We start from the raw sequence: 13,259 nt of genomic DNA, 5'->3' as shown, positions 1-13,259 counted from the left end.
AATGGGTTGGGTTGGGAAGGACCTTAAGATGATCCAGTTGTGGTAAGGGATGAGCTGTGGGGCATCACCTGAGGTGCATTGGTGCCTTCCCTGAGCTCAATGGGGCACAGCTTGGTGCCACCCATGGTGGGACAGTGCCCACATCAGGGTGCCCGTGGCAGGGCCCCCAGGCTGGGCTCATCCACCTGGTTCAGAGGCATTTCTTCCCCTCTGGAGATGATCCTGGGACCCCCTTGCCCCTGTGTGGCTGCTCCATGCTCCCTTTAAGGGCATGTGGGCTGGATGGGAGGCAGTTGGATGCAGTGGGATGTGACAGACCCCAGTGCTGGGTGAGCAGGATCCAGGCCTGTTCCCAGTCCTCATCCCATCCATGGTACCATCCCCAGAAGGGATGCTCCTGCCCTGCTCCCACCCATATTCCCATCCTTGCAAAGGGGGCTCCTGTCCTGATCCCACCCCTGTATCCATCCTTGGAGGCAGCTTTCTGCCCCAATCCTGCCCATGCTTCCATCCTTGGATGGGAGCCTCCTATCCTCGCCCCAACCCTGGTCTCATCCATGGCCCCATTCCCTGGGCAGGGAGACAAGGAGGCAGTGGTAGGGCTCCTGTCCTGATCCCACCCGCAGGTAGGGAGGGGATGTCTGACCCCATTCCCATCCACTCCTGCATCCCCGAAGCAGGATTCCAGTCCCAGTCCCATCCCTGGAGGGGGGGGCGGTCCCATCCCCATTCCCAGCCCTGGGAAGGGCGGTGCTGTCCGGATCCTGCCCCATTCCCCGCCCCACACCCGGCCCCAGTCCCTGTGCCCCGTTCACACGCGGTGGCACCGAGCCCCGGTGGGGACCGAGCCCCGACCATGGCGCTGCCTCCGCCGCCCGCTTGAGCGGAGCCATCGGCACGGAGCGGTCGGGTCCGACCCCGAGCGGTGAGTGGGGAACCGGGGGGGGAACGGGGGTGGGGGGCACGACCTGACCCCAGGACCGGCCCCGGGGTGCGGGTGTGGGAGCGCATCCCTGTGCGCACCGATGGGGGGACACTAAAACTGCCCCAAAACTGCCCCAAAGTGCCCCAAAACCGCGGTGTTTGGAGCGGCAGAGGGCGGCGAGCTCCCCGCATGGGCTGGAGCTGATCCGGAGCACTCAAGGAAGTCTGAGCTCCTGTTTCCCTGAATGATGTGATTGTTGGTGCGTTAATCCCCTATAATCGCTTTTGCCGCTCGGTTTCTCCCTTCCTAGGGGCATTCGATGGCTGTTTGGGAGGGGGTTCCTGTGGGCACCGTGGGGCTGAGTCCTTGCTTTACTCCTGCTTGTGTTTCTCCACTTCTTTGCATGCTGGGCTCCCTATGTAACTTACTTAGGGGTTGGTTTCATTCTCACCCGGATCAGTGAGACGCTGCCTTCAAACCCTTTGACTCCCTTTAATAGCTCCTCACCCCCAAACCCCCTTCCTCCCCATAGCTTCATGCCGGGTGGCATCACCCACGAGCAGCTTTAAGGACAAAACATCTCCTTTCTCTTTCTGCTCCCCTTTTGCTTATCAGCCTATTGCAAAACCCATTTGGCAACCCTCTGTCTTCCTGTGCACCAGGCAGGGAGCAGCCAAACCCGCTCCTGGGGGACGGTGCCCCTGGCATAGGGCTTGTTGCTACCAAGATTAGGGCCTTTTGTTAATGCCTTGAGTTCCTCTTCCTCATTTACACCCCAGCAAAGGGAGCCTCGGCCTTCAGCTGATGGGATGCAGAGCAGCAATGCAAAGGGGGAGCCCCTAAACAGGCTGTACCCTGGAACTTAGTGGGTTATAACCCCCCCCAAAAGGCTCTTTAACTGTCCTGGCACCAAGTGGCTTTCCCCTGTCCCTGCCCAATGTGATCTTTATCTCTGGTTATTGACATAAAGCCAAAGCCATTAATAGTTTGCTGGCAGCAGAGCGTGCTGCCGGCCACACCATCCCTTCCTAATGCAATGTCCCCTGGTAAAGCCTTAACAGCAACCGGTCCATGAAGCAAAGACCCTTTTGCTTCCATGGGATGCTCTTTATGGAGGATTATCCCCCACATTATCCCTCAAAGTGCATCCTTCATGGGTTTCTATGGGGTTTGGTGCTGCTTTGGCTTCCCAGTACCTGCTGGTGCAATGGTGGAGCCTGATAACTGCATTATCCCCAGTCTTGGATGCTGGTTATCATGTCCCTGATGGGTTTGGTTTTGCTGGGAGGATGGTGGTGTTGGTGGGTGACTCCCTTGGGTCGGGCAGGAGGCTGATAGGTCTCTGTGGGAACGTTAATTATCCCAGATATGGGGTTTATAGGGTTAAATAGTTACCAAAGTGGGTGATCAACCAGAAACTGGTCCCATGTTGTTCTTTCAGCCCAACCATTGCTCCCTCTGGTGAGCACCAGAAAGCCATGGAGGGTGAATCCAGAGTCCAGTTCTTGGTATTAAAGCAATGCAGGACCCATTTCTATATCCATGAATCCTAAGGGATGTGAGCAATTCCCCTTGCAATAAATGGAATCAAAGCTTAGGGAATCAAATAGGATCTGTCCCCAGCCCATGGGATGCTGCAGGGTCTCCGGAGGGGCAGGTGATGCCTGGGAAAGCACATAGGGAACATCACCTTTGCTGTAGCAAGAAGGGAAATGTTAATGAAGGGATTAAATACTGGCCAGGGTGATATTTACTTCCAGCAGGATCCATCCCCAGGGATTGGCTGTGCTGGGAATCAAGTCAGGTTCAACCAAATGAAGCAGCTTTAGTCATGCATGAGCACTGATGGCTTCAATGCTCTTCTCTCATTTGCTTTAAAGCCACAGCTTTGGTTAATCTGGATTGACTTCCCATGGTGCGGATGAAGGCAGGAGGTTTTGGTGCCTATTGGGAAGCAGAGGATTGAAGTGTGGTTGAATCAGGGAGGAATTCAGGGAGTTTCTTGGGGGAAAACCAGAGATCCAAAGGGAAAAGCCATTTGGCTGGAAGGGAAACGTTAGGTTTGACCTACAAAGTTCTCTCTAAGTCATTTTCTCTCTTGGCCCTTTTTAAGCTTGGATCAAGTCCCTGAAAACCCTGAAACTCCCCCAGGAAAAATGCCTTTAATGGGGAAAGATTCAGCTTTGCTGCTTCTCAACATGGGGTACAGGAGGAGAAACTGAGGCACAGGGATGCTTTATGGAGCTGATCCATTTCTTCACCTCCAAGGTGCTTTTGGGGGGAAAAGAAGGAAAATACAGATTATTTACAAGCTTATTTTGGGAGGAATGAGGGTTTCTGGTTATTTTGGGGATGGGGAAGAGGTCAGAACCACAGGGGATGGAATAGGGATATTATCTGGGATTCCAGATAGGGAAATGGGTGAAGCCCCTAATGATGCTTGAAACTTGCTTTTTGGGGTACCTTGGAAACACATAATGGATGTATTTTGCTTTGGGATCATTGAAGGGTGATGGGGATGCTGGGAACAGGGCACTGGGCATGTCCTCAGCCCACACTGGTGACCAGAGCCAGCCTGGAGGACAAAGACCCTGAAGGTCAGGGTGGCAGAAAGGAGCCAAATGCAAAGGGCAGCTGAAACCCAAGCTGTTAGGCCAGGCTCAAATGTCAGCCTGGTCCCATCTCACGGCTCCCATCCAGACGGGCTCAGCAGCATCCGAATGCGCCTCCTGTTTGCTTTTGGTTGTGGAGGGTTTCAACCACGATCCCAAAGGAGAGGGAAATGATGCCAAGCATTTGCCTTGAGTAGTTCCTGATCCAGAGGGAGGGTTTTGATGAGCCTATGGGAAGCCTGTGAGTTAGGGCAGGGAAAACACCCACACTGCAATGGTGCCTGTTGTAAAGGAGCTGATGAGGGAGATGCAGTCACTGGATGGTGGTTTTGACCTCCAGGGTGCAATGATGGGAGCTGTGATTGCACTGGGAGCATGGGTTTGATTTCCCAGCTCTTCACACTGACAGGACAAAGGGCTGAGGTCCTGCTGGTGAATTCATCCATCCTTCTGGTGTCCTCAGCATCAGAAGGACATGGAGCAGGTCCAGAGGAGGCCACGAGGATGCTCAGGGGCTGGAGCAGCTCCTGTATGGAGCCAGGCTGAGAACATTGGGGCTGTTGAGCCTGGAGAAGAGAAGCTGCATGGAGACCTCAGAGCAGCTTCCAGTGTCTGAAGGGGGCTCCAAGGATGCTGGAGAGGGGCTCTTCATCAGGGACTGCAGTGATAGGACAAGGGGTGATGGGGTCAGACTGAAACAGGGGAAGTTCAGGTTGGAGATAAGGCACTAGAACTGGTTCCCAAGGAAGTTGTGGCTGCCCCATCCCTGGCAGTGCTCAAGGCCAGGTTGGACACAGGGGCTTGGAGCAGCTGCTCCAGTGGAAGGGGTCCCTGCCTGTGGCAGGGGTTGGAGCTGGATGGGATTTAAGGTCCCTTCCAACCCAAACCAGTTTGTGATTCTATGATTCTATTATTCTAATCCCCATTAATTATTGGGAAAGGTCAATTAAATCCCATCAGACACCTCCCTCCCCAAAGAAAAAGCATATTCATCACAGCTGTGATTTGGTTGCACTTTGCTTCCATTACTTCGGTAGCAGGTTCCCAGGCACAAACCACTACGGATCAATGCTGACCACTGGGATGGCACCAGGAATGCTGGAAACTGGGTCAGAAACCAGGATTAAAGCCCTTTACTTGAAGACTCAGTGTCCCCACACATGATCCCCTGTGCTGGCCCTATGTGCTCCCCATCCCTCAGCTGCCTATGACCTTCTCTGGTGACAGCCCCTTCATACTGACTCATCCAAATATTCCCAGTGGATACTGTTACAGGAGCTGTTTAGGGATGCTGGCATCACATGCACATGCCTATGGGTATATATACTTGAGGACATGTGGCTGCTGTGATTACAGCACTGACCTGCATGGGCTCTGCTCATTGCAGGGCTCCTCTCCCATGCTGCCTTCATCCACTACAGCTGATGGTACCTGTTTCCTGGGGAAAACAGTGTCCTATGGGATAAACAGGCTCCAGGCCATGCTGTAGGGTGATAGTGCCACTGATGCAGTCAGGTTCATCCAGACCCAACATATGGGCAGCATGGAGGAAGCTGGTTAGGGCAATATCCAGGTATCTGATAAAGCAGATGCAGGTGGTCCTCATTGAAGCATCATGGCAGTCATAGAGGGAGTCATAGAGGGATTTATCCGCTTGGCATCCTCTGGGATCACTGTTGCTCCCTCCCTCCTCTCATTGATGCTCATGCATCACTGTAAGAGCTGTTTGTGCCACCCAGCCTGTAGGCAGAGGTGAGGGCTGCTGCCAGCTCTTGTGCCTTGGCTGTGTCCTCTGCAGCTCACTCATTGCAGAGGCAGCAGTGATGGGGTAAGGGGGTGGATTGCAGCCACTCCGACAGACACAGCAGGTTTTGTCCAGTGATTCCAGGCTAAAATAGGGGAAAAAAGCTAAAAAAGAAAGAAAATCTTTGGCATTTCCAGAAGGAAAAGAGCACACCAAGGACAAGGCTGCTTTGTGAGGGGGTTTGTCACTGTAATTACCCTGTTTGCTCTGCTAACCCTAACCCTAATGCAGATGGAGATGTGCATCTTGGCACATCGGTGGTCACAGCATGGCCTGGTCTACCCTGAACGCTGGGCAATGTTCCCCACCTTGGCTTATGGATGGGTTTCAAATGCCTTATTGGGGTTTCTGGCTGGGGTTGGCTGGATGCTGGTGTGATCTTGCCCCCATGGGTGCTTCAGAGCTGGGTGATGGGCTGTCCGCAGAGGATAGAGGCAATGCAGATGTAAAGGCATAAACCACATGCAAGGCTGAAGTCTGGCGTTCCATAACTTCCCTGCACCCTTTAGGGCATCTTGTGTGGCTTCTCTTGGTCACTGTGGCCTGCATGACCTGCTTCATCCTCTGCCAAGTCTGTGGCAACCTCTGTCTGGTTGGCCACAGATCTGCAAAGCTCCAAGGGAAGGAAGGAATGGAGGAGGAAAGCAGCTGGGAAGTGTTTCCTGCCCCATTACCATCAACCCTCTCCATCAACAGGGACAACCCCATTGCTGAGGACCTGATGGAAGTGGGATGAAGGCTGATGGGACCAAAGCTGAACTGGGTGCAGGAAAAGCAAAGCCCTGGGCCAGGAGAGAGCAAGAGCAGCTCCTGGCTCCTCACATTCATCCCAGAGAGGTTCCTAGAGATGTATTTGGGCTCTGCAGATGCTGCAGATTAGTCAGGGCCTGAGCGTGTGTGTGGTTTCTACCCACTGCCTGTGGTCTGCTCCAAGGGGAAGAGCAGCCAAATGGGGGAAGCATCATCAGGGATCATGCCCATGACACATCCATATAGGTTTTCTGATCCAGCCCTTGGAGCAAGGGCTGGAGTTATCCCAATGTGACAGCCTGGAGGCATCGCTCCATCCCTTCTCCATCACTATGGGGTGCTCAAGGTCATAGTGCTTCTGTTTGATGAGAGAGCATCCAGGAAACCCTCACTACCTCCTTCCCTGCAGGATCTGAATTGGAGGTGGCTGCAGGATAGCTCTGGGTCAAAATGATGCTTGTTAGCAGGAAAGGACATGCCCATAGCATCCCACAGCATGGTGGCACCAGGTTAGAGCTGAGAAGGCTGATATTGCCCTTTTCCACCTAAAATCATGGTGGGATTTGGGTCAGGACACGTCTCACACACTCATTCCTTTACTCAAACCTTTCCTCCTGCAGTAGGTCCTGTTCTGCAAGCTCATACCCTGGATTCATCCCTGTAACCACATTCCCATGGGCTCCCTGGGACAGGGAACAGCAGTGACATCAACCCGGCTCCTTTGACAGGAAGGGAGGCAAATGCCCTTTAATTTGATTCCTGGCTGATGGCTTTGCTGAGCTCAGATCATGTGTCAGCAGGGTCATGGGCACAAAAGGGCCCTTGTCCCTGCTGGCAGGCGCTGATGGACTCTGTGTGTCTGCAGAGACTCTTTGGAGTCCATTCTTCTGCTCTCAATGGGTCATTTCCATGCATAAGCTTTGTGCAAGCATGGACAGACTTACTGGTGGTGGGGATGCTGTCGAGTGTGTCTCAGGATGCAGAATGAGTAAGGTGGCCACCATCAGCTCAACACTAAGCCTATTAAAACCCCATCATCATCATCATCGACAAGCAGCCCATGTGGTGGAGAACACACTTCCTTTGGTATGGAAACAGGCTGAGAACATTGGGGCTGTTGAGCCTGGAGAAGAGAAGCTGCATGGAGACCTCAGAGCAGCTTCCAGTGTCTGAAGGGGGCTCCAAGGATGCTGGAGAGGGGCTCTTCATCAGGGACTGCAGTGATAGGACAAGGGGTGATGGGTTCAGACTGAAACGGGAAGTTCAGGCTGGAGATAAGGCAGAAGCTGTTCCCTGTGAGGTGCCAAAAGAAGTGGCAAATGCTCCATCCCTGGCAGTGCTCAAGGCCAGAGCCTTGGGTGACACGGTCTAGTGTGAGGCATCCCTGTCCATGGCAGGGAGCTGGAACTGAATGACCTTAAGGTCCTTTCCAACCCAAACCAGTCTGTGATTCTGATTCATCTGTGCTCCAGATGCAAAATGAGGATGAATAAAACTCCCTTTATCTGCTCAACCGTAAGTCCTCCATGCAGTAATAAGGCAGCATGGACCGCTCAGTGTATTACAGTATGGTGGTGCTGGGGTTTTCCAACCTAACCCACCTCTTCCATGGACTCCTTATCTCCATGTCCTTACCTCCCTACCTCCAGGGTTAGACTGGATATTAGGAACAACTCCTTCCCATAAGGGTGCTCAGGCATTGGAACAGTGTTCACACCCCATGGAGATGAGGCCTCAGTGCCATGGGGCAGGGGTGGCCTTGGCAGCGCTGGGAATGGTTGGACTGGATGAGCTTAAAGGGCCTTTCCAACCTCATTGATTCCATGATTCCATGTCCTTACAGCCTCTTTGCTTCCCCGCAGGGCCATGGCAGACCTAACAACTCCTTCAGCCTGGACCAGTCTCACCAACAGCTCCTTGGACCCAAGTGTCATAGATGACAACGTCTACAAGTGCATATTTGATGAGGACTTCAAGTATGTCCTGCTGCCCGTCTCCTATGGCATCGTGTTCGTGGTGGGGCTCTGTCTCAACCTGCTGTCCCTCTACCTCTTCATCTTCAGGATCAAGACCTGGAACGCCTCCACCACATACATGTTTAACCTGGCCATATCCGACACACTCTACGTGGTCTCCTTGCCCCTTTTGGTGTATTATTATGCCATGGGAGACAACTGGCCCTTCAGCGTGGGCTTGTGTAAGATAGTCCGCTTCTTGTTTTACACCAACCTGTACTGCAGCATCCTCTTCCTCCTCTGCATCAGCATCCATCGCTTCCTGGGCATCTGCTTCCCATTGAAGTCACTGCAGTGGGGCCACGTCCGCTACGCCCGGAGGGTGTCAGTCATAGTGTGGGTTGTGACTGTTGTGTGTCAGTCACCCGTGCTCTTCTTCGTCACCACCAGTGTGAAGCGTGACACCATCACCTGCCATGACACCTCCAGCAAAGACCTCTTTGGCCAGTTCGTCATCTACAGTTCGGTGATGCTGGTGCTGCTCTTCTGCATCCCGTTCCTCATCATCATCATCTGCTACTGCCTCATGGCCCGGAGGCTGCTGCAGCCCACACGGGGGATGTCCCGTTTGTCCCGATCCAAGAAGAAGTCGGTCAAGATGATAATCATTGTCCTGATGGTCTTCATCGTTTGCTTTCTTCCTTTCCATGTCACTCGTACCTTGTACTACTCCTTCCGGAGCTGGGACTTGAGCTGTCAGACCCTCAATGCCATCAATTTAGCCTATAAGTTGACTCGTCCCCTTGCTAGCACCAATAGCTGCCTGGATCCCATATTGTATTTCTTAGCAGGACAACGATTCATGAGGTTCACAGGCAGCAGGATGCCAGGGAAGCCTTCGAATGAGATGGCATTGGGCATCATGCCCAACAGTCACCTGGAAACCAGCAACGACACAGACACGTTGTCCAAGGATGTGAAATCCTAGCTGTGCTCCAGCATAACCAGCACCATCCCCAGTTCATCCCAGTGGAGGGAAGGTCAGGGCCCAATGGTTTTGATGGTTGTGGTGCCTTGGCTTTGACACACTTCAGCTGTGTTCAAACACACTCCTCTGCTCGTTGCTGTTCCAATTGTACTCCTTCAGGAAGCTGCTGCTGTGGTTGCACACACAAACCCCACATCACCCTCTTCATCCGAGCCTGCCTCTGTGTCCAACACTCAATAGCATCTCTCCATCAGTGAGGCTTGGTGACCTCTATCAGGGTGACCAAATCTGCTCCAAGTTAATCACTTCCTGAATGTCTTAGATGCCAAAGGTCCCTCCAAAGGAACCCATCTGCCTGTCTCCAGATTCCCTGGCACAGAGGCTGCAGGGAATCTGTGCCTTGGCAAAGGGGCAAAGGCTTTCGGTTGATGAAAGGAGGCAGCTGAGGTTCTGCTAAACAGGTCCAAGTCAAGTGCAAATGCAATGGGAAAGGGTCACTCACAGCTTTGTGCCCTTGGAGAAATGCTTTCTCACCTTCAAGCTTTGGCATCTGCTGGCAGAGCAAGGAGGGGACTCCTAGTTCCTATCCAAGGGCTGCCTTCCCATTGCGAAGGGTGCTGCTGGACCTTCCATCCCACTGGAGTTTACTGGTAGCATCAAGCAGGTCCCTCGTAGGTCTCTCCAGTGGGGTCAACATCATCCAAAAGACCCATTAGTGCTTCCCAACAGCAACATTCACCCTTGAAAAGCTTTTAGGGGCCTGTAGCTTCCTTTTAGCTGCTGACTTCAATGATCATCTCCAGCTCATAAAGATGTAGGGTGAGTTCTTCATGCCTTGTTCTTAACCCCCTTACTACTGACTCAAAGAAGCAAAGACCATTGGTCACCCCCTTGGCTGATGCTGCCACATCCTTATAGCTAGAGGTGACAGCCCTCTGTGACCTTTAGCAGCTTGGTGGGACCCAAAATGCTGCCCAGATGCCGCTGTCTGTCCTCCCAGTAATCCCAGTGCTCCACTGGAGCCAGTCAGCATAACCCTTACTGATAGTGTTGACCTTCCCTGGGGTAGGGACCCATGCCAATAAGCATGGTGCTAAGCTTAAGCCCAGTCCTGTCTGGAATAGTTTGGGTTGGGAAGGACCTTGAGATCATCCAGTTCCAACCCCCTGCCCTGGTCCATGGGTTCCTTGCCACGAGGATGCTGATTCCTCAGCCCAAAGCTGCACATTGCTTGTTCTGCTTCTTGTAAGAGCAGCCCTGGGTCTATTTTAGGCCCAGGCAAACCTTTGATCCTGGGTTAGACCAGTTCCTCAGACCTCTTCTTAGTCTCTGCCATCTTATGAAGTGGTTTGGTGAAGATAAAGAGACACCACAACACGACCAGAGTTCAGACAAGGGTGACTGGGACCACTGAGGGTTGATGGGGAGGCTCCTGTGGTCCCGGCTTGCTGGAGACATGGTCCCATGGAGGGCTCCATCCCAACCAACAATGTCCCAACCACAGGAGGCAAAGGAAGGGATTATCTCAGCTCTGGGCACATCCACAAAGTAAAATAGGACATTTGTGGTGTGATGCATCCCATCTTGGAGAGGATAGGGTTGGGTTAACATAGGGCTTGCACTGTGGCAGCACCTTTTATTCCCTGTGAAGGATCTTTATGGGAAGGATCACGGCAAAGTCACTGGCCTAACTGGGAGAAATGAATGCAACTGCAGCTCTGAACTGGTGCAAACATTACTGCAGCCCAGCTCTCCACATGCCAAAGGGCAGCACGAGCACCAAGTGATGTGCTCTGAGTAACTCAGCTACAATGAGCTCAAAGCTCCCTGCAGGCCCATCAAGGGGGTCCCTCTGTGGTCCTGATCCTGCACAAGCTGGTGGCACTGTTGGGATGCAGAGCGGTTGGAGAGGTACCAACTGGAAGTGTATATATATTGTTTGTCTGTCTGTTAAAGCACTAACTTATACCAAAAGAAAGGTGGATTTGGGACAATGATTGTACATTTTTATTTTTGTAAGCATGAAAACACCTCAGATTTCTTGTAGTAAATAAATTTATTTCTACTATGAGAACTCCTCAGTCATCCCCATTGATCTGTGAACAAAAGGGGATGCTGGGGATAGAAACTGGGCTGTTGAATGGCATGGACGTGTTTCAAGCTGTCCACAGCTCAAATTCCTTCCCTTTCATCCTGATTTCTGCAGCCAGTTTATACCTGATCACATAGAGTCACAGCCTGGTTTGGGTTGGAAGGGACCTTAAAGCTCCTCCAGCTCCAACCCCTGCCACAGGCAGGGACCCCTTCCACTGGAGCAGCTGCTCCAAGCCCCTGTGTCCAACCTGGCCTTGAACACTGCCAGGGATGGGGCAGCCACAGCTTCTCTGGGCACCCTGTGCCAGCGCCTCAGCACCCTCCCAGGGAACAGCTTCTGCCTCATCTCCAACCTGAACTTCCCCTGTTTCAGTCTGAACCCATCACCCCTTGTCCTATCACTGCAGTCCCTGATGAAGAGCCCCTCTCCAGCATCCTTGGAGCCCCCTTCAGACACTGGAAGCTGCTCTGAGGTCTCCACGCAGCTTCTCTTCTCCAGCCTCAACAGCCCCAATGTTCTCAGCCTGGCTCCATACAGGAGCTGCTCCAGCCCCTGATCATCCTCGTGGCCTCACTCCAACAGCTCCATGTCCTTATGCTGAGGACACCAGAACTGCACATTCCCAGCTGTATCTTTAAGATGCAGACTCAGTCACTGCCCATTGCCCTGTGGTGTGTAACAGAAGGAGTTCGTGGTCCCCAGCACCACTGATGAAAGCTCCTCTTTGGTTTCCCTATTAAAGCACTTTCTACCCATTACAGTTGCCAGAACACAAAGATAAAGCCAAAGGAATAACTGCAAGCCCCAAACCTCCTAAATTACACACCCTAAATGCCACTGTCTGAAAACCCCTCTTGATGTCCAGCCCAGGCTTTGGAGTCCATCCCTGGGTAAATACCATGTGGACAAAGGACTTGCATGTGAATAGCATTAACTCGTGGGTGACATCCAACTTTTCCTTGCAATGACTCCTCTGTGGCAGCACTGACTTGGGTGAGTCACTGGAACCCAAGGATGATGATGAAGCAATAGTAATACCCATTGACGGGGATGCAGGGGGTGTGCAGTCACTGCAGAGAAACAAACAGGCCAGAAAAACCCCAAACCCTCTTATCCTAAATATCTCTTGGCATTGGGAGCAGGAAGAGACAATTCTGATGTTGATGGTTTCCTGCCAAGCAGACAGATCTGCCATGTGGGATGGAGGGAGGCAGGCTCCTGATGGAGCTTCCCAGCATCCAAGTCCAGGCTTTGCCTTCCAGACTGTGCCTTTCTAGGAAGCAGATCCCTAATATGGGAGAGGATGTTGTTGCTGGAAGCCACTTGGAATAGAAATCAATGAGGTTGGAATTGGGAATGGTCCAACCATTCCCAGCCCTGCCCCATGGCACTGAGGACTGTGACCCCTTGCAGGGCCGGTGCCTGCAGCCCTGCCCTGGGCAGCCTGTTCCAATGCCTGAGCACCCTGTGGGGCAGGAATTGTTCCTCAGCTCCATCTAAACCTGCCCTGGTGCAGCTTGAGGCCGGTTCCTCTTGTCCCATCCCTTGTTCCTTGGGAGCAGAGCCCAGCCCCTCCTGGCTCCATCCTCCTGCAGGCACTTGGAGGAGCCATCAGGTCCCCCCTGAGCCTTCTCTTCTCCATCTGAACCCCCCAGGTCCCTCAGCCCTTCCCCATCACCCTTGGGCTCCAGGCCCTGCTCCAGCTCCATTCCCTTCTCTGGCCCCGCTCCAGCCCCTCAAGGTCTCTCTTGCAGTGAGGGGCCCAGAGCTGAGCACAGGATTCCAGGTGCAGCCTCCCCAGTGCCCAGCACAGGGGCACAATCCCTGCCCTGGCCCTGCTGCCGCACTGGTGCTGATCCAGGCCAGGATGCTGGGGCTGCCTGGGCACGAGCTGCTCATGTTCAGCTCCATCACTCAGCACCTCCAGCTCCTGTTCCATGGGCAGTTTCCAGCCACAATTCCCAAGCCTGGAGTGCTCCATGGGGCTGTTGTGACCCAAATGTCCACTTCTTTTTCTATCAGTGAATCCTGGCTTCATTTTCCTTCTGGTTATCCCCCTTAGGGCTTGATTTTCCATGGAACACATCTGTCTGCTCCTCCAGGTCATTCCTGATCTACTGGGACAGTTTA

At 53.1% G+C, this 13,259-nt stretch overlaps 1 protein-coding gene across 1 annotated transcript; it reads left to right on the top strand.

Moving 5' to 3' along the window:
- Positions 1–799: 799 nt before the first annotated feature.
- P2RY2 (purinergic receptor P2Y2) lies at positions 800–10,156 on the top strand. Its single transcript, XM_034060224.1, has 2 exons — positions 800–925; positions 7,954–10,156. The coding sequence occupies exon 2, from the start codon at positions 7,958–7,960 to the stop codon at positions 9,032–9,034; it is 1,077 nt and encodes a 358-aa protein (XP_033916115.1). The 5' UTR covers positions 800–925; positions 7,954–7,957; the 3' UTR covers positions 9,035–10,156.
- The last annotated feature ends 3,103 nt before the right edge of the window (positions 10,157–13,259 follow it).

This window comes from Melopsittacus undulatus, chromosome 2, assembly GCF_012275295.1.
Source record: "Melopsittacus undulatus isolate bMelUnd1 chromosome 2, bMelUnd1.mat.Z, whole genome shotgun sequence".
Lineage (NCBI taxonomy): Eukaryota > Metazoa > Chordata > Aves > Psittaciformes > Psittaculidae > Melopsittacus > Melopsittacus undulatus.
This window is presented reverse-complemented; position numbering and strand designations above follow the sequence as displayed.